The 23,917-nt window shown below is 42.6% G+C and overlaps 2 protein-coding genes across 2 annotated transcripts in view; both read left to right on the top strand.

Annotated features, from left to right (window-relative positions):
- The window catches only part of EFCAB5 (EF-hand calcium binding domain 5), a 33,503-nt gene extending 23,834 nt beyond the window's left edge, over positions 1-9,669 (top strand). The window contains exons 11-18 of the mRNA XM_026797180.2: positions 332-537; positions 1,713-1,869; positions 3,924-4,213; positions 4,846-5,018; positions 5,742-5,970; positions 6,662-6,814; positions 7,990-8,087; positions 9,461-9,669. Of these exons, the coding sequence (XP_026652981.2) occupies positions 332-537; positions 1,713-1,869; positions 3,924-4,213; positions 4,846-5,018; positions 5,742-5,970; positions 6,662-6,814; positions 7,990-8,087; positions 9,461-9,533 (1,379 nt within the window). The 3' untranslated portion in view covers positions 9,534-9,669. The remainder of the gene's footprint in view (positions 1-331; positions 538-1,712; positions 1,870-3,923; positions 4,214-4,845; positions 5,019-5,741; positions 5,971-6,661; positions 6,815-7,989; positions 8,088-9,460) is intronic.
- Positions 9,670-12,341: 2,672 nt separating this feature from the next.
- On the top strand, positions 12,342-23,855 carry NSRP1 (nuclear speckle splicing regulatory protein 1). The gene is made up of 7 exons (XM_005493503.4): positions 12,342-12,435; positions 13,552-13,639; positions 18,564-18,620; positions 18,783-18,914; positions 19,428-19,635; positions 20,206-20,314; positions 22,196-23,855. Exons 1-7 carry the CDS (start codon positions 12,416-12,418, stop codon positions 23,220-23,222), a joined length of 1,641 nt encoding a protein of 546 aa, XP_005493560.2. The 5' UTR covers positions 12,342-12,415; the 3' UTR covers positions 23,223-23,855.
- The last annotated feature ends 62 nt before the right edge of the window (positions 23,856-23,917 follow it).

Below are 23,917 nucleotides of genomic sequence, written 5' to 3'. Positions count from 1 at the left end.
GTCAGTCCTTGGGTGTGCATCCTGTCTGTCTGGGACAGCAGTCCCTTTGTCTCAGACAGCCCCCTGCTGAGTAACAGCCACTCCAGCTCACCTGCAGTCAGGGTTTGACCTGGCTGCAGGATGGCATCCATGCCAGACCGGGTCTGCAGAGCTGCTATTAGAGCAGTATAAGCAGATTAAGGCCTTTACTCAGCATGGAGTCAGTCTGTATTCAGCTGTAATTTCCCTGGATAGGAAGTGCAGGATTGAGGGCTGTGTTGATAGCTGCCACGTGGTTGGCTTTAGGGCAGCATTTGGCTTCCTGTGACACACTGTGCTTTCTGCCTTTCAGACTCAGCTTCCAGTGTGGCAGAGATTCAGGACCATCAGGATCCTTGCAGCTTTGCTGCAAGCTGCCTCACCCTGCCACAGTTTGTACAGCTCATGGACAATTTTGTTGGTGAAGACATTTCTCTGCATACTTTGAAGAGGCTTATTGCATTTATGAAAAGAGAATTCAAACAGACAGCAGAGGAAAAAATTAAACAACGAGAAAAAGTAAATATTGATAAGTTTTGCCGATCTTATGTCCAGACAAAAACCAAGCAAATGCCCACAAACACTTTGCAAAGTCAACTGTTAATCTGATGCTGGCAGAGCTCTCCACTTGCAGCCTTGCATCCCCTGCTCCTTCAGGAGACCTTTTACCCCTTTGTCTTGATAGAGATGCTCCCTCCCTAGCCCTCAGCTCTGGAAGTGATGACAGACTCATCCTGTTAGAGGTTGTCTGTCTGTCCTAGAGCTGGACTCAGTGAGACAACAGTTGATAGTTAATTGTGAAAGAGCCCAAAACATTCCATTCTGCTTATTCACCTTTATAATAGCCAAGAACCTGATCTCTGACCTACTGCGCTGGCATGTACATAGAAGGTTGTGGATGTTTGGGGAGGATGTTAAAACAAGTGTGTTTGGGTTTGTTATGTGCATGGCTGGATGTGAATGGGCACAGGCTTATTTGGTTTTAAGTTACAATGTGCTCTTGCCATGTGTTGTAAAAAAAATATTCTCCTTCCTCATGCCCAGCATCAGTGTGCCTCATATCACTTCAGGTCTGTTTTGTGATGCATTTCTCTAGCTGTGTTTTCCCCAGACCTCCTTCTGGTTTCCCTCTGTGCTGCTGACCTAATTTGAATGAGATATTGGATCTGACGGCTCCATAGTCCTCACTGAACACAGCACACACTGCCAGGATTTTGGCCTTTGAGAGAATTCCACTCCAGCCAGTTATCCCTCCATGCTGGGTTTAGAGGACAAATGGTAACATGTGTTTGCTTGGAGCCTACACACTTCAGGGCAGCACCAGCAACACAACAGTGTACAGAAATATGAACTGTCACATCTCTGATGTCACTGACAAGGCTGTGGTTAGCTCTTGCTGGGGAGACATTTGTGTTCTGGGAAACTTGCACTTACCTGAGCTGACATCACCTTAAATCCTACCTGGTAAACTGAACTGTCACCTGTGTTTAGTTTTTCTAAGTTATCTCCCAGGTTTAATGATTCATCTCTTAAGTCTGAGCCCTGTATGTACAAATTTGGCCTGGCCCATAGGAATGATGTGATTGGCACAACCACTGCAGAATTTTGAATTTTTACACTTGTGTAGTGCCCTCCCCATTTGTGTAGTGTCCAGCACCAGTGTCCAGGAGTTACCAGCTGTTCCTCTGTTGCAGATTCACCGCTTCTCTCACATGGCCCAAAGGAAACATCTTTTGGAGGCACTGTTTGAAAAGTGGGACAGCAAAGCATGTGGGTCCCTGGACCTGGAAGAGGTGATTGCTGTTCTGAGCACATTCAAGGGACACAAGGGAAAAGAGGCCTTGATGGAGGGTAAGGAAAAATCTCTGCTCTGTCAGAACAACACAGGAGGCTTCAGCCATTCAGTGACAGGGCTAATGAGGCTGCTGCAAGCACCAGTTTGGTTTTGCAAGCAGTCATAAGCATACTCAGTATGAGGTGTAAAATGGGAAGGAACAGTTACCCAGACCTATTTGTTAATGCATTGCTCCATCCCCTCCTCCTGTGCAAGATTCCCAGGTAGATAACTAGCCCAATGTTTTAATGACCTGGGATGAGTTGAAAAATTATTTCAGCTGTAACATGCAATGTATACATGTGATATGGCAGTGAAAAAGCACACATAAAGCCTGAGGATGTGTTTGCACTTTTAGTCCAGTCCATCTGTGTAATCCAGCTATTTTTAATTGATACATTTTGCTGTGCTTCCAGCAGGAATGTACCTCACAGGAGAGAACAGCTTTCCTTATAGATCTCAAATAGCCTGTAGTTATTCACACTGTCACACAGCTCTTATGAATTACAGAGCAGCTTTGAGTATCACTTCTCTGTTGGTTATTTCACTGCATTAACTTAGCACATTTGGTCCTTGACAGAAAAGACTTCAGTCCAGCAGAAATGTTGCAGGTTCACCTGAACCTGTCTGGCAGCCTCGTGCATATTAACATGTGGGCATAAGGTGCTCTGAAACACTGTATTAGCAATTAAGAACATCTCTGCATGTGTGCTTGGGTGGGCAGGTCTGGTTTTTTCATCTCCATGCTCATCTTCATGTTGCTTGTTCTGCTGCAAATCGCTAAAAATGGCTCACTTTGGCAATCACCAAAATCTCTTTATCCTTTAGCTCACTGAAGGCAGCTGGTGGGGTGGGGAGCACACCAGTATGTCACTGTAAATAATCTCCAGGCTGTCCAGCCAGGAGAAACTGGCAGCTCACTGCTCTCCTGCATTCAAAGCATGCCAGAACATACCATGGAAATATGGAAGGACACAGTCCCTTCCATGAAGGGCTCATAAACTAAAGGACAAATAAATAGAAAGGGAGAATAGCAAAATCAATACCACCTAGCAGCAGCATGAATTATTTCTGGCAGCCTCAACCTAATGTCTCAAGGGTGTGGGACAAGCAGGTTTGGGGGAAGGGTTCACAAATATTGCACTTCTCCTGGATGGAAACACAGAGTAAAAAGTGAGTAGAGTTATTTGATTGTCCTTGCAAGTGAAAAGTGTAACATTCGATATAAAGGGGAAAATAATTCATTATGCTGTGGCTCAGTAGTGGAGGAAGTAATCATAGCACATTCAACTTCATGTCTATTTTTTTCTGTATCCCTTTCTTCAAAGTGAGGAGAAAGTGGAGGTAAAAATCCAAATGTTTTATATGATCAAAAAATTCTCCATCCTAGTTCTGTCAGAAAATCAGAAATTAAATTAGAATACTGAATGTTCCTTAGATGATGGGCTGGATAAGACAGCATTAAGCATCATGGCCCCACCGTAATTGAGGCCAAGTTAGTACTTGCTGCTTCTTCAGCTAAAATCTGTGACCATGATAAAATGGTTTGGATTGGAAGGCACCTGTAAAGATCATCTATTCCAACACCCTGCCATGAGCAGGGACATCTTCGGGTCCAACAGAATTTGAAAACAGGATGCAGAAAGGACGCTGGAAGCATCAGTCACAGAGACGGCATGAACCCCGTTCTCCCGGAGCGAGGCAGCGCCTGCACATTGCTCAGGCTGTGCAAGAGCACCCCCGTGAGCCCAGAGCCGGGCTGGGCAGAGCCTGCCCGCGCTGGGACAGCTCTGACACACCCGCTGGAGACTTAAAACCAGGGCTGTGCGGGATTCTTTGTCATGGGAGGGAAGCAGGCATCTAGAGAAAAGGATGCGTCCAGTCTGGAAACTGGAGATTACCTGCTAGTGTGCCCACTTCCATGTAGGAGACAGCTAAAAGAAGGCTAGAAGGATGGGCTGCATAGACTCCACCCAAAGCCTGTTTAAGTCTTGTTTGTTTCCTATTTTGCAAAACTGATTAATCAACTAAATTTTCCCTCTTATTTTCTGTTTTTCTTCTTTTCTACTAGCAAAGGAAGAGATTTGCTCCCGATACCCACAGCTCAGTAAAGTGGGGAAGATAACCCCAAAGGCATTCCAGATTTTCCTTGAATTAATTGCTTCCAAGTTCACTGGCAATGAGGATGAAACTATGGATAACTTGGTGAGTTTCCTGACCACAAGTGTGGAACAAAGTCACATCAAGAGCTTACAAAGCTCAGCCAGGAGGAAATGGCTGCAGGATATCCAGAAAGCGGCTGAGACCAGCGGAACAAACATGGAACCGGTGTACAAAGCAGTGATCAAGGCCCTGTACCAGGTAGGCATCCTTGCTCTCCCAGTGCTGAAGGAATCTCAGGGATAATTTTGTCTCAGTTATGGAAGAGCTGATTCAGGGCAGATCTGGAAATCCATAGTTGTAGTTTTGGAGCTTCTGAGATGAAACACACCAGAGTCAGTTTGGGAAAAGATGGTTAATTTGTAGTGGAAATAGTTTCATTTTTAGTTTATAGCTGCAACTTTAGCTGTTTTTCTCAACATTAAAGCCCTCCTCAAAGCCAAACTTCTCTCAGTGTAGCTGAAGTGCTCTTGCAGTATTGTCTAGGTTTGTAAATGTGGCAACTCTGGTACTTGTTTGTTTTTTTCTTAACGAAATCTCCTATTGGAGAAGAAATCCATAGGACTTTTTCTTAGGCACAGATTATAGTTAGGGATTATTTTTCTATTTACTCCTTCCATTAGCAACAGGAAGAAGGAAATCAGTTTCCCTTGCCAATCAAAATACCAAGTGTTTGTGCCTGTCACAGAGACACAGCCACGTCATGGGGCTGGTGACACACAAACTCGGTGACCCAGAGCAGCATCTCAGCAAAAATTAAACAATTGCTAAGTGCATTAATTAAGTGCCAGTGGCTAATGTACAGGCTGTAATGGGGAACATTTGGTTGCTAGGACATGGAAGCCCACGGGAATAACAAGACAATCAGTGCATACATTGCCCTTTTGGAAGAGAACCAGCTCTCCCCCGAGCAGGGCCAGGTTCTCCTGCGCTACATGGCCTGCACTGCAGACAATGCTCCCTACATCCTCAACAGAGTACTGCACAGAGAGATGAAAGGAATCAGGTAAGAAAAGCTGCAGATTCCTGTTCCTTTTCCTCTAAACTGCTTGGAATGGATGGGGCAGTGTTTGGGATGCTCTGGAAACTGAGGTTGATGGAGTACTCCAGAGAGGAAATCTCCCAAGAGACTGTTGTGGAATGATTCAATATCCTATACATATTCCACATGGTCTGCTTAGAACTGCTCTGTTTGGGATTTCACTCCTTTCCTTGGGGAGATTACCTCACAGTCTAATAAATCTCATCCTTTAGCAAATGTCTGCGGCATTGGGCCTACATTTTCTTCTTTAAAAATTAATTCCCTTATGCCATTTTATATCCACAGGATATTTTTGAGAACAATGCCTTTCCTTCCCTAGTGTTTATGCTATAAACAGCTTTCATGCTTCTTCATTTGTCATTTCCAAAAGCCAGATGTATTTGTCTCTTTAAACATTGCTGCCTCTAACCTATTAAATGTAACTGCTGCTTGCTTCTGTATTCCTTCTCATTCCATTCATTAGCTGATGTTTTTAAAATGTCCTAAGGATGAAAAGTGCCTCTTTATTACCACTGCCTTTGGGATGCAAGTGGTAAATGTGGTATTGCTGAGTATGGTCAGGGTATGGAGCTCACACCTTCCTCCTTTGATGCCAGAAAACAGGGAGAGATCAAAGCTGCAGTATTTACTGTTTCACTAAAGGTTTTCTGCTCCCCCTGACAAACTCGTCATAAATTTATATTTCAGCTTTGCAGTGATTGACCAGGGAAAGCCAATCTATGTTCCAAGAGTTCAGCACCACGGAAACATCCACTTCTGGAGCTCTGATGACCCTGAGGAGGAGAAGAAAGGTTCCCTCCTGGTGCTGCCCCTGCATGATACTCATTGGAGAGTTTTTGGCATTCTAGGACTTGACACTCTTTGGGACCAGACTCATACATCCATCTTTCTGACCCATGAGATCACTTTCTATGAGGTGGGCACCATCAGAAAGCAGTTTGTTACTCCAGCCTGCAAAAAAACTTGTGAATTTTACATGTTTGTTCTGAGTAAATGTAAGATGTACAACTAAAAACATATCTGTGGGTCCCCTTCTGCAGTATAAGGTAAAAGGAGAGCACCTTATCAGTATCCTCCTGATTAGCATCTTATCTGAAATTTATTATGAGGTATCACTTCATCAATATTTTATATCATCTTCTCCTGACTAGGATGTTAATTGACCTGTTGTCCAAAGGTAGAAGCTTTTATTTCCTCAAGCTCTCGATCTCACATTTGTGTTCGTTTCTATAAAATGACACAAAACCTTACTTTTTACTTGGTGGAATAATTAAAAGTGACAGCTCCCCGGATTTCTTTGGGATGCTCTTTGGGATCAGCCTCGCTGTGGATGCATCATCTGGGCAGCAGGGAGCGCAGCAAGCCAACCTTAGCGGCCCATTTGGCTATTTCCACTAAAAATCAGCTCTGTCTGGTTAAGGACTTGGCCGTGACTGGGTACTGAGCACTTCAGGGCATCATTTGATAAGGGACATTTCACAGTCACTTTTCCACTTTACAAATTCTGACTAAAGCAATTTGTTACAACATGAACATTTCCTCCCCAGCTTTTTTCTCCAAAATTGTGTGAAATTGTCTGGCTCACTTGGAGGATTCTGCTTTCACAGGGAGTTTGCCATGCATTCAGCAAAGCCTACCACCACATCTGCATGAGGGAACATGTCCTCCAAGTGGCTGTCACTGCTCTGGACTGGCTGTATCCCAGGACACCCAGCATCCACTCTGTCACCATCTATCTGGTGGAACCTGGCACAGACAAGGTACTGCAGAGAAAAGCTCTGGAATCATCAGGGGCTCAAAGGCTGCTTTAGAGAGGAAATGCCATCTCCAGCTGCCTGTGTTTTTCCAGTGGTTTTATCATTAAAGCTGAAGCCTGCACAAGATTCTTGTGCCTGCTCATGCAACAAAAGGGCTACAAAGGTAGATGGAAGGTTCCCTCTGTAAAGGAGATCTCTCTTCATTCTTTTCATCCTTCCATGTAAAAGAATTCAAGAGCACTGCTAGTATAACCCTTTCTCCATATGAAAAGGGAGTATTCTCCTACTTCACTGCTCGCTGCTGCATAGCAACCAATAGAGCAGAACCCTACATCCATCCATCCACCCCTCCATCCATCCATCCATAGCTTTGCTGTCTGGGACTTCCACTAGGGAAAATGCTTCTCTCTGGAGATCCTGTGCATGTCAAAATTATGGTATTTTATAGGGACAAGAGAATGTTCCAGCTAATATATTAGCTTTTTCTCCTGAACTTATGTCAGCAGCCAAGATATAAATACAGCTCAGGAAGTGACTGGTTCCCAATTAGCCAGCTTGTAAAGGCAGCCCCACTCCATGCAGGTCATATTCCAGTTGTTCAGCAGGCACTCATGCCCTGGGAAGCTTGTCACTTCATGTACCAGTGAGTTAAGAACACAAAAAGTATATGCAATATTTAGGACTGATCCCGTGTCATCCCAAAGTCTGTATGACATCTGCTGCAGTCATAATTCAGCTGCTTCCTCTGATAAGCATGGTTTATGTTGGCAGTGTCCTTTGTCATTCCAGGCTCAGCACTGTTTCCCTGTTAGCTGCCTGATAGCCAGGTCACTCGGCCCCCTCTGTGCTTTCCATGTGTCAAGACACACTGACACAAACATGACATGAGAAAGGACTCAAGAGGATGGGAAAAAGAATGGAAACCTCTAGGCCTGTGGGTGTTCCTCAGTGTAGAACCTGGGGTGGATTAAATAGTCTGGCTGAGGGAAGTCCAGGGCACATTCTTCACCCATCTCTGGGAATAAAACTTAGCAGTGTTGGGAGATGTCTTTAAACAATGCCATTGCTCTTGAATGTACATGTGAGTTTCCTATAAGAAATAATTTCCTCCCTCTCCAAGCTTCAAAATGTCTGTTCCTTTCTTGGATGCAGCTAAACATTTCTTTTGTCCCTGGCAGAACTATGTTCTGTGCAAGATGATCACTACAGATAACACAGGACAAAAGGAAATCCACAAGTCTTCCGTTGTTCTCCTCAGAGAGGAAAACATCCTCAGGTAGGCTCCAGCACCTGCAATGGGGCTGCTCCCCTCTGCTCCTTGACCAGCCTGCACCAGGCTGACCCACATTACCTGAAGCCCCTGGTACAGCAGCCCTGAGCATCTCAGAGGCTGCAGCTCTCTCACTATCAAGGCTTCTGGTGTGTATGCACAGGGCACTGAACTGTGAAGGGCTGAGGAGTATTTTCTCTTTGACTGTAGGCTGCAAAAACTCCTGATTTAATGTTTACCAGCTGAGCTGCCAAGGTTTTCAGGATTGCAGCTTACACTGAACCATTTTGCTCTTCAGAATAATCTGTATTTTTTCCTGGCCATATTAGTGTCATTTCCTTCAATTCTCTGCTTCCTTCCACTGCCAAGATCCTCAGACTTGTCTTTTAAGTGTATCATCCTTGTTGTCAAAGTTGCTTGAACAGCCATTTGCAGTTCCAGCAGCTGTTTTTACTTTTTATAAAACTGTCTAGAACAAACGTCAATGCAGTTAGAAACAGCAAACTGCTTTTAAAGCAAGATTTGTTAAATTCTCATGATTTTCATCAATCACCTTGACTAAGTCATATCATGTTCCCAATGCTGTTTTTTCCTTTCTGTACATGCCTTGAATGATACTTAGAGCTGTGCAAATTCCAGTTCAAGCAAACAAACTATAATTTAGTAATGTAATACCTTTATTTTAACAACAAGAGACGAATGGCATCTTATATACACTAAGTGAATCACCAAAACAAACCAGGATAGTAAACCCTAGCACATTTCATTTCAGAGGTTACCTGTTCAAGTGCACAGACAGTTCAGAGGTCACTCTCACTTCTATCTATGGAGAACACCACATTGCAGTACCTCTCCATGACCTAGCAAGACACACTCTCGGCATATTTGATATCAGCATCGGCGAGAACAAGAAATTACCACCTCAGGAACAGAAAGACCTGCAGAAAATGCTAAAGATGGCCCAAGCTGCCTGCTCAGAGATCCTGCAGAGGTTTCTAGAGGAAAGAGAACCAACACAAGTGCTGGGTATTGTGCATACAGATGTGAAATAGTTTTTTGGGGTGAAATTAGGAATCTCAGTAAAACTATATTAAAAGTATCCTTCCTACAAGTATGAAAAGACAAATACAAATCCTTGGTATATATAAACTACTCCTGAGCAAGCCTCAGAGCTTAGCAGAGTGGATTTAGAGAGAATGGGCAGATTTTAACTCTGGCTCACAGGATACTTGGCGCTGAAATCAGAGGTGTGAAGCAGACACCTTGTTGCCCTCAGGGATCTAGCACAGTGACTGTCAGTCAGTAGTGCAAGTCCTCAGTAGCAGATGTTTCTGAGATGTTTCTGAGCAGCTTCTCGAGAGGTTTGTTTTTGATTGCAGAGGCAGAACATGTGACAAATGTGAGGCACGCAGGGATTCTGTTCCACCGGTTCATGCTGCAGGATCTGCGTGAGTGTGTCCTGAAACTCGGTGCTGAGAGCTTTGATGGAATAAAGAGCTGGGCAGAACCCCCAGCTCTGGTATACGAGGTGCTTAAGGCTGTGCTGCTGCTTTTGCATCCAGACTGGAAGGGCTCACAGGACACTGAGTGCTGGACTCACTGTAAAATGGTGAGAATTCAAATTCTTTAGAGTTTGCTTTCTATTATTCCCCCTCCAGGAAGACGCAGTGGAATTTGCCAAGGGGGAAATGGCAGTGAAATAATTAATTGCCTATAGATTTCCTATATGTTTCTCATCTATCTTTTATTCTGTAAGCTTTTCACAAACACCCTAATCTTTTTGTTCTCTGCATTGCAGAAACTCGATGACAATTTGATTCAGGAGATTTATTGCTTTGATCCAACTGCTTCATCTGTGCAAGTTGAAGCAGAGCTGCTGCTGGACCTCATCACTGGTAAATACCATAAAATCATTGGGAGGTTACCAGGCACAGTTCAATAACGAAACTGTGTCAATGGCAACATTCAGCTGAATGCTTTTATGGGCCTTACTTCAGAATTTAACTTTGATTTCACAACAGATTAAACAATAGGTAACGGGTCCTCAATATCAGCATTGGTTTTTGGTCAATAGAAATCAACCTGTTAAATTTAGATTCAAAATTCACTGCCTTCAGGAAAGAGGAGCAGATCAGCTTTGAAACCTTCCAGAACAAGTGATCTCATTGTAAAGCTCCCGATAAGCATGAAGAATGAGGGTTCTTTTGGCAAGCAGCATGTAAAGACATATGAGGAATGATAGTTCTTTTGGCAAGCAAGTCTGCTTCAGACCTCTGTGCCCTGCCCTGGGGACTGACCCATCTCCAAACAGGAACACACAGTGTGAGCCCTCCTCTTCATAAACACCATCTGCCAAGTGCTCAGTGTACTCACGGGCCACAGACAGGAGCTCTTTGTCAGTCTCTCTTTTTCTCCTTTAATGAACGTGAGCTTTTTTGGTGCCAGAGCAGTCAAGAGGCTGTTATTATTATTTGCAATATCTCTGTGAGAAAAATTACTTGTTCTCATTGAGATCTCTCTCTTTGTGATCTAATACCAGTCTGAGAGGCCTGTTAAAAGCCAAACGTGGACAAGAGTTATTGCTTTAGCCGGGGATATTTATCAACAGTACCCTGCCTGCTGATAAAGAGTAAACACTTGAGGCAGTGATAGTTCCTTTTCATGTGTTCTCATATATATTAAACTAATTCACTGGAAAGAACAAAACAGGCCTAGAGCAGCTGGTTTTCTGACAGTTAGGGATGCTGATGTAATTAGATTAAAGAATGTAGCTTTGGAAACTGCAGATGTGCTAGGAGAGGTTGGTTTCCCAGGATGGAACCTATTCTGAGAGAGCAGTGTCAGATCAGGGGTGTGAATGCAGAATTATGGGAATTCCTTTAAAATGAACATCAGGTGATGTCCATATATCTCAAATATAAGTGCTGGTTTAGCATGAAAATATAGCAGTCCACCCACCACAAAATAAGATAATTTATAGTGGAAAGTCAGCACTTGACAGGTCACTGTCACAATATAGCTATGTGCTTTTCAAAGCATCACCATTCCTGGAATTACTGGATTGAGGGTACTCTGCTGAGGGGATGACTTTCTGTTCTTGTGGCAACACTGCTCGTGGTTTTGACTTTCCCTGTTGTATTTCCAGCTGGTTTTTTGTTCCAGGTTTCCCTCAAACAGCAGAGTGGCAGCAGTTCTCTCTTCCAACCCAATACCTGTACCAGTGGCTTCACACCTGCCTGGCACTCATGGAGATCACAAAGACCCAACACGCTGAACAAAACCATCCTTAGCCCCTTTTGGTATCTACAGTGCCTCCAATTAAATCTCTTAATTTCTCATCTAACCCTTGTGATTCTGGTGTTTCACATCTTTTATTAAATTAACTGTTGATTTTTTATTTTTTATGCATAGGCACTAGTATTTGTTGTTAAAATGGCTCAAATCTGTTAGGGATTATTAGTTAAGATGGTAGGGAGTCTGTTAAGGATTACCAAGAAAAAGCAATAAAAACATTAAAGGGAAGAATTTTGCCAGCATAGCTACCGAATTTTAAAGGCTTAATAAAAGTTTTACAGGTTTTTAAATTAATTCTGATGGGAAAACGAGAAGAAGGGACATCTTTATGGGCCCCAAGTTACAAGGCTCATAAATGATACAGCATTAATTTTCAAGGTTCAGTCTCCTTAAAGGACCTTTTAGGAATAATTTTAAATAAAGCTTGTTAATCAGCATTTTGTAACGTTCTTCTGAACACGTTGCAGAAAAGCCTAACACTTAATAAAACACAAAAAGCTTTCTTATTGGGATAAAGCTTGAGATTACAGCAACTGCACTGTCTACAGTGAGATTTAATCTTTCCAATAACGTCCCTTTTGGCAGAATCACTTTTTAATAACATTTTGGGAAATTAAACTCCTCTTTCAGTCTTTAGCGGGAAACAAGCGACAAGTCGGTGATGGAAGGGAGGAACCAGCGCGGCTCCTCAGCCTCGGCCCCAGGAGCGTCTCGGGGGCTTTTCCCCCTCAGGGCTTCTCCCTCCTCAGAGCCTTTCCCGCCGCTGCCCTCAGGCGCCCCCGGCTCCCTCAGGCAGCGCCCGCCATCTCCCTTCCCTGATCAGCACTTTCGCCCCTGGAAAACGAGCTGTTAAAAAAAAAAATCCCCCGCCGCCTCCAGCCCCCTCCGCAGGCTCTTCGCTTCCCTCCCGGAGCGGGACCGCGGCACGGTGCCGTGAGGGTCTCCGGGGCGGGCGGGGAAAGTGCGTGGGGAGCACTCGGCCGTGAGGAATCTGCGGCCGCGGAACGGCAGCGGCTGTGAGGGGGAGGCGGCCCGACAAGATGGCGGCGCTGGGCAAGCAGTGAGTGCCGGCAGGGCCGGGGCGGACGGGCCCAGCTCAGCCGGGCTGGGGGCAGCGCTTGGGGGGGATTCGGGGCCGGCGCTGAGGGCAGGGGCGAGCGCTGGAAAACTCTTGCTCAGGGACTCGCTTGTCCCAGGTGTCCGCCCTGAGGCCTCGCTGTGTTGGCCGGACTTTAAAACTGTGTTTATTAAAAACAAGCAGAACTCGAGCAGGCGCTTGAGGGTGCGGGGGTGTTGCCCGGGGGTGTTTTTCACTCTTACGGAGGTGAACTCCTCAATGTTCCCTCACAACTCCCACCCTCGGGCACAGCCGGGGCTGCTGCTGGGCCTCCGCGGCCGGGTCAGACGGAGCTGAGGGCGGGCTCAGGGAAGCGAACAGTGCTCACAGGAATTATGTGGTACCCCCAAAATGTTGAGGTGTACCCATGTATGGTACCCCAGAATGTTGGGGTGTACCCATGTGTGGTACAGAATGAGGGAGTGTTCCATTCGGTTCAGCCATACACCCCGTGGCGAGCTATTGGCTCAGTGATGGACTCAGGGAAAGGCAGCTTTACCCAGTGTATGTTCCTGCGAATCGGGCGAGAAACCCCCGATTCAGAGGTTGCTCAGCACCGAAGGGAAGTGGTTTTAGCATAGAGATGGACTTTGTCAGCAGAAGGGTTGTTTGTGTAGTTAATTAATTGCAGCGCGACACAATCTGACTGTAAATCTTGTCCTTTGCCATAGCACCTGTGGTTACATTGCCAGCAAAACATGAAACTACAGCACTGCAAACATAGGCATGGAATAGTGCTTGGTATAGTCTAAGACTAAATCTTTTCAGATTAAACAGTAGTTTGCATTAAAAAAAATTTCTTACTTCTCTGAGAGAAAAAAAAAATTACTTGGAGAACTCTGGACAGGAGGGATGTGTCCTAATTTAGGACAATTATTGCATCCAGAAGCTTTGCATGGGAAGCTGGCTGGTGTGCCCTGCTGCAAAGGCTGCTCACATATAACTTCCATACATTATGTTGATGCTGACCTTTTACTTCTCAAATGATAAATGGCAAATTTTTGGTTTGTTGCTGTGTTGTAAGTGATGCTAAAGGTAACTTTTTTTCTCTCTCTCTAGATATGGGCTTATTATGCCCAAAAAATTGCCACAGAAAAATCTTGCTTCAAAGAAGCTCTCGGTGTTTGCAGATGAGTCAGATGACGAGGTCAGTTCAACAATTTTCTTCTGAAATTTGCCCTGTATTCTGCAAATTTATTTGTGTCCAACCCTTAATGGCTGCATCAGGTTTTGGCAGTCATTAGGATATGTGTCATCATTTTGGATTTGAGTGTGAAATATGATCTGTATTTTCTTTAGTACACATTACATGGAAGTGATGATTTTTTGTTACTTTCTGTCAGCTCTTCCAGAAATTCAGCACATGTGACAATCTGTTTGCCAGAGTTAACTGTAGCTTGTAAAGAGATTTGTTTGCTGTCACTGGTGAATACCTGCAAATAGAAAGACCAGTAGTAATCAACAGGTCTCACTCAAATACTGAGTGTGGTAGTTGTGTTTGTTTTATCCTTTAGCCCATTCCACCCAAATTTGATGTAATTGATTTTATGACGTTCATAGTGGGAGCAAATCAAAGCTGTACAACCCAAAAGTTCTACAGCAAGAGAAGGTGTATGATAATTGTGTGATAATTTCCATCATCTTTAATTTTTAGTTTCTTTAATAGTATGAGATTCAAAATACTCTGTCTGTACCTGCCCCAGCAGAGGGCACTGTGTGCTGTGTAAATCCCACCTGGATGTGCTGCTGGAAGCAGAAGTGCCCAGGACAGGCTGGGATATGGGCACTTACAGAACCCTGTGCTACAAACACGTTCTTGCCTCCCTGGAGCTTCACTCCATGTGGTCGAGAAAAACAATGCTAATAAAGCATCAAATAATTTTGGTCGATTTCTGACTCGCCAAAATATTTACTTTTAAAATCTGTTTTTATTTTAATGAACTAGCAGTTGTTAATTTTATGCCACAGAAGGCCTGAATTTAGCAATTCCCAGCCCGTGTGTACCTGGTTCTATTAGAAAGTCTGGAATGTTGCTGTTGAAGGTGTCTGAGCTCACGATTTACAGGGCAGGAAAGGGCTGAGGAGCTTTCTAGTGATGAAAGCCTCAACATGAAGCTGCCTCGGTGCAGCTTACAGGACACAAATGTGTTTTAAATCCCATCTCTTCCCTCACTTAGCTGTGATGCTCAGAGGTGCATCCCTGTAAAGAGAGGCTTTCCTTTAGGTTCACCTGCTGGAGGTGCTAATGGAGCACTTCCCCTCTTAGATGGGGTTTGGTGTCTTTCTCTGCATCAAAAATCTGACCCCACATTTTCCAGATCCCAGGAATAAATTTCATTTAATCTGTTGTCATTAAATGTTCTGTGGTAGGTTTGGGAACCTCCCTAGGGGATGTCTTGTATTTTTTCACTTCTTCATTTTTTTCTTAATATCTAAAGATTGAAACAAAAGAATGAATGTTAATAATTCTAGTAAAAATAATAGATGATGCTGTCTGCCAGCTTTTAGCTTAACATCTCAAGTATCCTCCCTTTCAGAAAAACTGACAGATTCACTGTCAAAGTCTGTTATAAAACCTCTTAAAAGTTGTTGTGCTCATCAGTATGGTACATACCCAGCAAAAAGTAATAATCTCATAACTGCCTTTATCAAAGAAGATTGTTTTTTTTTTAAAAAATCAGAATTACTTTATTAGTTCAGTAATGATTTCAGAGCTTTTCAAGATAAGGAGCAGCATCTGGGAGGGGTTTCATTTCCTGTCTGCTACTTTATCAGTCAGAACTACATCTCAAATGTCTGGAGATTATGTATTTTTAACTGAACTCTAATAAAGTTTGTGCTGGGAAATCTGCAGACCTGACTTGTCTGTGATTATATATTAGATACCAAACTTCTGCTCCTTTTTTTTTAACGTTACTATGCATTTTTCACTCAGATTTTGCCTCTACTCTTGCTGAAGGAATTTGGATTTTTTTTCCCTTGTGGTTAAGTGCATTAATGGCTGTTAGTTGCTGAAGATGGTCTTTGTGTTAGTTCATAAGAAACAGAGCGTCTGGGATGGGAATTTTCTGGAAATACAGTGTTGAATGGAAAAAGTTGGCTTGTCAGTCTGTGTGGTGTTCATTGTTCCTTTTTATCTTTGGAGTTTAATTGAAATTATCTCTGTGGTACAGCAAATAAAATTTCTGGTTTGTGATTTACATACACAGAATTACCCAGTGTATCTTCCTGTACTGTACCAGTCTTTCAAAACCAATTTGTTAATAAAGGATGAAAAAAATAACTGCAAATGGACCTCAGTAGGTGCTAAATTTGGGAGGGAAGTTGTGGAGCCAGTGTGAACAGTTCTGTGAATGTATCAGCTGGATTTGGTGGGGTTTTAGTGACCACCTACAAGATAAATTGAGTGTTGAAGCAGGCAGAAGCTGAAAATAAGCAGAAAACTCCATCTTCTTGTAGGCTCAGATTTTTGGTTTTGCTAATGGGTATTTCCATTCCTTTGCAGCTTTTCAAAGGAAAAATCTGACTAAGGATTTGCTGAGTAATTGATGTTGGTGCTGACCAGAGTTTTTGCAACAGTTTGCATGCAAAATAAGAGTGGGTAAAGAGGCTCCTAGAAAAGAGTTTTCTGAGAAGGAGAAAGTGGAAAAGAATCAAGATGATGTATGTAAAATCAAGAATAATTCAGAGAAGTGAGGTGATGGTGCCATTTCTCATAATATGAACACTGGGTTGTGTTATAGAATCACCAAGTAACTGGTTTAATCTAACAAAAGGAAATTGTGTAGTTAAGGTGTGGAACCCCTTGCCACAGGATACTGTGGCATGGCCAGAAATAGAAATGGATTGAGAAATGGATTAGTCAATTAAGGGATGCTCTTGGTGTCAGACAATGGTTCAGGTCCATCCTTCAGTTCAGGAAGTCCTTGGTCTGGTTTCTGGAAACCAGGATGGAGTGCTGAGAAAGCTAATTCTGTGTACCTGACTTGTTTTTCATGTTCATTCTCTTGATCTTCTGCTAGTAGCCATGGCTCATACTGTCTGAATTGAGAGGAATCAATTTTGCCTGGTGTGATTTTTGGTTTTTAACTCCATGAGGGCTGGAGTCTCACGTGCAGGTTGTGCTTGCATTGTACAGTTCTCTGTGAGGGCAAACCATAAGGATTCACTCCTAAATCCATGTACATGAGGGTGTAAGTGGCTCATTTTAGAGTGAGAAGGAGCTGAAAAATGGAGAGAACCATGAGAAATGTTAGCAGATTGGTGCAATTCATTGTTTGATTTTTTTAATAACTTTCAGCTGTGTACAAGCTGTCTCCCATGGTCTGGTAGCAGTGCTGGACTGGAGAGCCTCATTTCTCAGAGTTCCTTGATTTGCATGGACTCTGTGTCCTTTCACAGGATAGGGTTAAAATGTTTTCTCCTTTCAGAAAATATTGAACTATAAGCTTTGTGCTCCAGAAGAATAGCTTGACTAGAGGGAGGAAAAAAGTATGAGACAGATTGCTGAGCTTACAGGGCCTTTAATAAATGGGCAGTTGATAAGTAAAACAATACAAAAGGACGGGAAGTTCTCATCTGTCAGAGCTCACAGCACAACAGGAAATTGTCCACCATAAACCATTGGGGAAGGTGTTTGTTTTCTGTAAACTTACTGCCAGTCTGGAGAAATGGCAGATGGGCTTCTTTACCATCATGTGTCCAATAATGAGGATTATGTATTATGTTAGTGTTTACCTAATCTTTGTAGATCAGTGCATTTATTACATGTAGGCAGACAAGGAAAACATTCTAAGCGGGGTTTCAGATATTTTGGTGGAATAGAGCTTATTCTGTAAATGTAACTGGAGAATCTGTTTTGTTTTTCACTGAGCCCCTGCTTTCTGGAATAGTGCAGGGGAGATTCTTCACTGCTGAGGGACCTTTTTGTTAAAGCAGTGTAAGAGTTTCCCACAGAGGAAACCTTCAGGGTGCCCCTCAGTGTGTCAAACAAAGGAGCATCTTCTTTCTCAAGAACCTGGAGGAAATGGAGGTTTTCTGTGTAATGCTGATGTGTGCTCTATGCTAATTTAAAATGGCTGTTTATGGTTTATCCTGACTCATTTATAGCCTTTTCAAAAGATGTGTGTTATAAAATTAACTACAGCATTGTAAATTATTTCTGAACATTAGTTCTTCAGAACTTCATAGTTTTTCAGTGTTGAAAGCAGAGGTAAACATGAAATGAATGAAGCCAGGATTCTTGTAGGTTTTAAACTAAATAATCCACTATCTACTTCCCCCAGTCAACCAACCAACCAACCAGCTACATAAATAAATGACTGTATCCAATTCTAGTCCAAATAATCAGCAACCACAAATTACAGAATCCCTTTGTCTTTTTTAAATGTGACACAAAGCATGTATTAGTCAAAGTTGCAAAACTTGGGAAGTTGCCAAAATGCAAAAGGATTTTTCCTTCCTATTTCTGCTTTTTAAGATTAAGAGATATTTAATTACATAAACAAGGATACAAGTCCTGCCATTATAGTGGATCTGTTTAATAAACATTATCTATTATCTATTGGTTGAGGAAAGATAGATATGTAGTTTAGGTCAAAACTAATTAAAAGCAAAAAAGTAAATAAAATGCAAAGCATTTTTGTTGGACAATATGATTAGAAAACATATTTTCAATAGAGATCTGTTTCTTCTTAGGAAAGATTAGAATGGCTGTTTTGTAGCATGCTTATCTTGAGAAATGAAACAGTAACACTTGAAGTACATGCTGTTTAGCTGTGTTCTTATTTCTGAAAATACACAACTGATGATACAAATGAGACTTGAAATAAATACCAAATCCTTGCAGAATTTTTTATTTAACTATGAATACAGATTTTCTTTTTTCATGTGATTGTCAGTATCTCTGCTTGTTACTGCTACATCTCTGATGGACATGCAGGAAGAATTCAATATTTTCTGTATCACACCTGTCTGTAATTGGACTGTTATATAGTTGTTCATTAGAATGGCACAAAAAGAACCTGTGTTAATGTAATTAATTTTGTTTCTGCAATGTGTCCTTCCTACAGCCAACTGTTGGGGAAAGTCTTCAAAAAGAGGCATTGAAAAAGCAAGCAATGAAACAGGTAAGGAACTATTTTTAATTTACTCCCAATGTTCTGATGGGTGAGTTTATACTATAGATCTGTTTAAATTATAATATAGGAATCAAATATTTGAAAATAGTAAAGATTTCATTATTATTATTTTGACATCTTTTCTTCTCCTCCTCCCTGTTTTTGTTTTAGACTAAACTGGAGATTCAGAAGGCTTTAGAAGAAGATGCTACAGTGTATGAGTATGACAGCATTTATGATGAAATGCAGCAGAAGAAGAAAGAAAGCAGTGCCAAATTGTTAGCTGGAAGTGATGACAAAAAGGTCAGTACCTGAGGATGTATCCTGTCTGTTGGACTCTGTCTGCTTGGGGTGACATCAGTGGTTACTTTGTAAGCTTCAAAGCAGTGCTGGATTATCCTGGCCAGTGATACTTTCATTGTTATTTATTCTAGTGCATTTCAAGGCTCTTGTAAGGTTCTGGATCAAAGGAAGCCTCCCAGTCCTTAAAAGAAAGGCAAGGCTGATACAGCTAGGAAGACAGAGGGATGAAGAATCAAAAAAAACATTTATTTTCATTTAGAGTAAAAATCCTCCTAGTCAAAGGTGTGATGACTTTTGAAGGAATACAGCAGCCTCTCTTGGAACTGGGAAACCTGCTGTGTTAGGGGTCTGAGAGGAATGACAGCTGTCAGTCAGAGGGGGAACATTAGAGCAGCCCCTGACAGTTTTCTTCCATTACCAACTTAATTCAACATCTCCATCAATCCCAATTTGTGTTTTCTCAGCCACCTCAATTACCTCTCAGCATGGTAACTTTTTTCCCTTCTACCTCAGCCCAGATACATCCACAATATCCTCAAAGCAGCTGAGATTAGGAAGAAGGAACAAGAAAGACGAATGGAAAGAAAAATTCAGAAAGAGCGTGAAATGGAAGGAGGAGAGTTTGCACACAAAGAGGCTTTTGTGACTTCAGCCTATAAGAAGAAGCTGCAAGAAAGAGCTGAGGAGGAGGAGAGGGAAAGAAGAGAATCAGCTCTCGAGGGTGAGATTCATAGTGAAGTAATTGTCCTGAAAAAGAAGTAGGGCCTTGTACATGATATACAATATATTCCTCTGGTGGTCTCTATGTGAGAGTTGATAACTAAAATCAAAGAGAACCAGATTAGCAGATCCTGAATCAGATCAACCTTGGTCTGTTACTTTCCTTTGTATGTGTTACACATGGAACAGAGGAAGCTCCTCTGTTTGTGTGTCAGCTCTGTTTGGGTTGGTGATTTATTTTTTGAGGGAGGGTCAGTTGTTGAGGGAAAACTCATTAGCCTGGGGTACAGTGCTGCTTCCAGTCCTTGCCTCAGACATTCTGGTCAGCATCAGGAGTAGGTGGGAAGCCCAGGATGTGGGACCATTAGCTAGTTTGGGCTGGAGTGGACCTCTGAATGTCACCTGTTCCAGCTGCCTGCTCCAAGCTTGGTCTGCTGTGAGACCAGATCAGGTTACTCTGAGCTTTTTCCACTTTGGATTTAAAAACCTCCAGGGTGGAAATTGCAGTTGTGAGTTGTGTGTGACGAGTATTTGTGACACAGTGAATCCAACCTCCCTTTCTGTCTCTCAGCATACCTGGATGTGACCAAACAGAGGGATCTCAGTGGATTCTACAGACATCTTCTAAACCAGCGTGTGGGGGAAGAAGAGATGCCAAAATGCAGCTTCCGTGAAGCCAGGTAGGATGTGATTCCAGCAGGGTTTCAGGTATGAAAACCAGCACTGGCTCTTTGTGATTCTGTATTCACTGGAAGATTAGACAGAGCACTAAAACTGTGGTAAGGTAAACTGGTAATTTTACAGCTGATTAACTGAATTATTTGGTAAATAACTAATGATCATCATCAGTGACACAGGAATGAAACAAGCAGGACAGGGACGCTGTCTGAAAGGTATCAAGAGGACAGTTATGATTGTAATCCTGCTTGGTATTATTCTAACCTACATTTTCTTTGGTTTACATAATATTTAGCAATCTGTGTAAGTTACACATTTTGAATCATGAGGAAGACAAGAAGTAAAATAGTGAGCATAGCAGTAAGTCATAGGAAATGAATATGCTGTGAATTTCCTGTAAAGAATGTTCTCTTCACTTTGTACTTACTCCACATTTAGTTGCATAAAAACTAAATTGAGTGTTGATACTGTGGTGAAAGGAAATGAATCAAATATATAGGAAATCCAGTGGGAGTATTTTGAAATCTGAATATGTGCACATTCCAAAGCAAAGTAATGAGATGAGACTGAATTATTTAGGTGTTTAAATGGTAACATTCTGCCCTGTGGATACGTGTGATGAAGGGGATATTTTTTGTATGCAGCAATTGATAATTTGAGACAATTAACTCAGGTAAAACCTCATTTGATAGAGGTTTAAAGCATGGATGTCACTAGTTAAGTGTTTGCTATCACAAATAAAATGCAGCTTTCATCAAGAGATCTTCTAAGTCTGAGATTGTATTGTTAGAATGTAAACTCTTAGCCCAGGTGGAGAAAATGATCACTGAAGTTTCTCAGCTGCCTGAAGGAAGGGAGTTCTCCATTAAGTGTTCAGGATGATGTGGTTTTGTATTGTATAGAGAGCATTTGAAATTATGTTTTTTAGTCTTACAAATTAAGGAAATTTCCTTTAGTGGCACAAACAATTAATTCAGAGGAAACAAATTGTCCTGTAGATGGTTTTTCCAGCAAGGCTTTCAAATAAACTCAGGTGTGTATTTTAATTTCATTCTTATTCATGGTGATACAGCAGGATACAGAGAGAAAACAGCTCCATTTGTAGATCTCAGAAGTGTCCCTAAAGTGAGCCCCACCTTTGAGTTGGATTACTAAGTAAATTACCAAACTTTTCAGTGTAATTTTCAGTTGTTGTTGATAGGCTGTCCATGCCTTCAAGCACTCAGCAGACACAGAATGTCACTGGTGGTGTGCTGACTCTCGAGAGAGCCCCACAGGCTGTTCCTGGAGCTCTGTGGTTAAATGGAAGAGAAGTGGTTTGTGTGAGGGAACATGGATTTCCTCATCAGCCAGAGGAGAATGGCAAAGCACAACCCCCTCAGCTTTTTGAGTCAGCATTTTGCATGTAAGAATATTTGAGCTGTAAAAAGTTACTGATTTCTGTCCAGCCTCAAGTGAGATCTTCAGAAATTCTGGATCAAAAAAAACCCCACGTTCCTCTCTCTGTCCACAGAACACACAACCTGCTTCTTCTCTGGATAGTTATTTGATGTGACTAGAGGACCAAACACATAGGAAAACCTGTAACTTGCCAGCAGGCTTACACAGGAACACAAGTTAATGTTGTTTTCCTTAGATGGAGGCTGCACATACTTTACCATAGTCATGCTCTTTTAGATAAATTCCTCAGCTCACATTCACCAGTGAGACAGATATGGACACTTTGTGCTGGAATCCTGGAACCTGAGCCACAGACAGATTTGCTTTCTTAGACTTTTCAGCAGCATTTTTTGCCTAAGTCCTGACCAGCAGTCAGTTTGTAGAAAAGTCCAAAAGTTCAGGCTTTTTAATTTTGTTATTCTTTTCTAATGTAAAAAATGTAGGATAAAGGAAGAAAAACCTGACACTGAGGAAGAACCCAACGAAAGGAGCAAAAGCCCTTCAGAAAGACAAAGATTGAAGCCCTCTAAGAAAGAAAATGATCCAGATGCTGATACCGACCTAGAAACTGATAGTAGTGATGATGACAAGAGACACAAGCACAGTAAAGTAAACTTGAAAAAGAAGAAAAGAAGGGAGAACTCTGTGAGCAGTGAAGAGGAGGTGAAACATCACAAAAGCCAGAGGCATTCCAGGTCACCAAGCTCGTCCAGTGTGGAGGAAGAACCACGCACCAAAGCCCAAACAAGTCACCAGAGGGGAGAGAGCAGGCCAAGCAAAAGGGGAAGTGATGAACAGTACAGGGAAAAGGATTATGAGAGAAGCAGGACCCATGAAAAGGATCACCAGAGGGAAAGGGAAGAGCGGCACAGGCATGGGGATCACACTAATAGAGATCACCACAGGAGGAGGGAAGATCAAGATGATAAACAAAGGGGGAAGGAAAGAAAAGAGAGGGAGGGGCATGGCAGAGAATGGAGGAGGGCAAAGGAGAGAGAGGAGAGGGGCTCAGAGAAGGAACGAGAGAAAGAAAGAAGCAGAAATGATAAAGATAGATATAATGACAGAGAGAAGGAGAGAGGAGAGAAATACAGAGAAAGGGAAGATCATGCAAAGGAGAAGAGAGAGAAATATGGCAGTGAGGAAAAGAAATACAGAGAGAGGAGAGAAGGTACTCCTACATCTTTGGAAAAAGATGGAGAGAGTGATCTGGGAAAAGAGAGAAAGGGAAAAGACAGAGAGGTGGATGAGAAGGGAAGCTCCAGCTCCAGAACATCTGAGCAGAAACGTAAAGCTGGAGAAGAAAGGGAGAAGGATGAGAAGGAGCAAGCACAGAAAGCACCTGAGACCCTGAGCAAGTTTGCCAAAAGGAGCAATGAGGAGACGGTGATGTCGGCACGGGACCGGTACCTGGCCCGGCAGATGGCCCGGGTCAGCAGCAAACCCTACATCGAGAAGGAGGAGGATTGACTGATGGCCCTGGGCTGGGCACAAACACCTGGGCTGGCAGCCAGGAGCAAAGGCCACTGCTGTGCAGATCCTTGTGCAGAAAAGGTTAGCCTGCCTATTATTCCTGGCTTTCCTTTGAGAAGTTGTGTGTCCCTTAAGAGAACAACGTTTGGGGTGGATCAGTGGGTGTCTTGACACACCCCCTTAGTGTGTCTGTACAGGTGAAATGTTAAATGTGGCTGGCTGTCCACCCTGCCCTTCAGTAGCATGTCCTTGGTACAGAAGATTTTGGACACACCTGGGAGTGTTAAGCAGTGTAAGGTGAGAATGCATCCCCCTGATCCTTTCAGCAGCCAAAACAGTGAGCTCTGCTGAAACAAAGGTGTTCTCAGCCCTTAGGAAGGCTCATTGCCCACTACTGCTCTCAAAAATGGGGAGCAAACCTGTAAAAGTGGGTGAAAAAGCAAGAAAACCAGCCTGAGTAATGATCTAGGAGATTTCTGTATGTAGAGTGGAGTTCTGTAAGATATATGCATATTGAGGTATGAATTTTGTATTATGTGTGGGTTTTGGTCTGGGGACCTGATGTACAGAAACAGTTAATAAAGTGTAAGATATACATTGGATCAAATGTATGGGTCTTTTTTCATGTGTAGGTTATTTTACTGCTTTTTTTTTTGCATGGAATAAGGTAGGTGAGTCTGTTTTCATGTATT

This window comes from Zonotrichia albicollis, chromosome 22 (genome assembly GCF_047830755.1).
Source record: "Zonotrichia albicollis isolate bZonAlb1 chromosome 22, bZonAlb1.hap1, whole genome shotgun sequence".
NCBI classification, from domain to species: Eukaryota; Metazoa; Chordata; class Aves; order Passeriformes; family Passerellidae; genus Zonotrichia; species Zonotrichia albicollis.
The sequence above is the reverse complement of the archived record's forward strand: the minus strand, read 5'-3'. Positions and strand labels throughout refer to the sequence as shown.

Coding starts and splice junctions, on each gene's coding strand:
- NSRP1 (XM_005493503.4), top strand. CDS start 12,416: ATGGCGGCGCTGGGCAAGCA. Junction 18,915..19,427: donor CTGGAAGTGATGACAAAAAG/GTCAGTACCTGA, acceptor CTTCTACCTCAG/CCCAGATACATCCACAATAT. Junction 19,636..20,205: donor AAGAGAATCAGCTCTCGAGG/GTGAGATTCATA, acceptor TCTGTCTCTCAG/CATACCTGGATGTGACCAAA.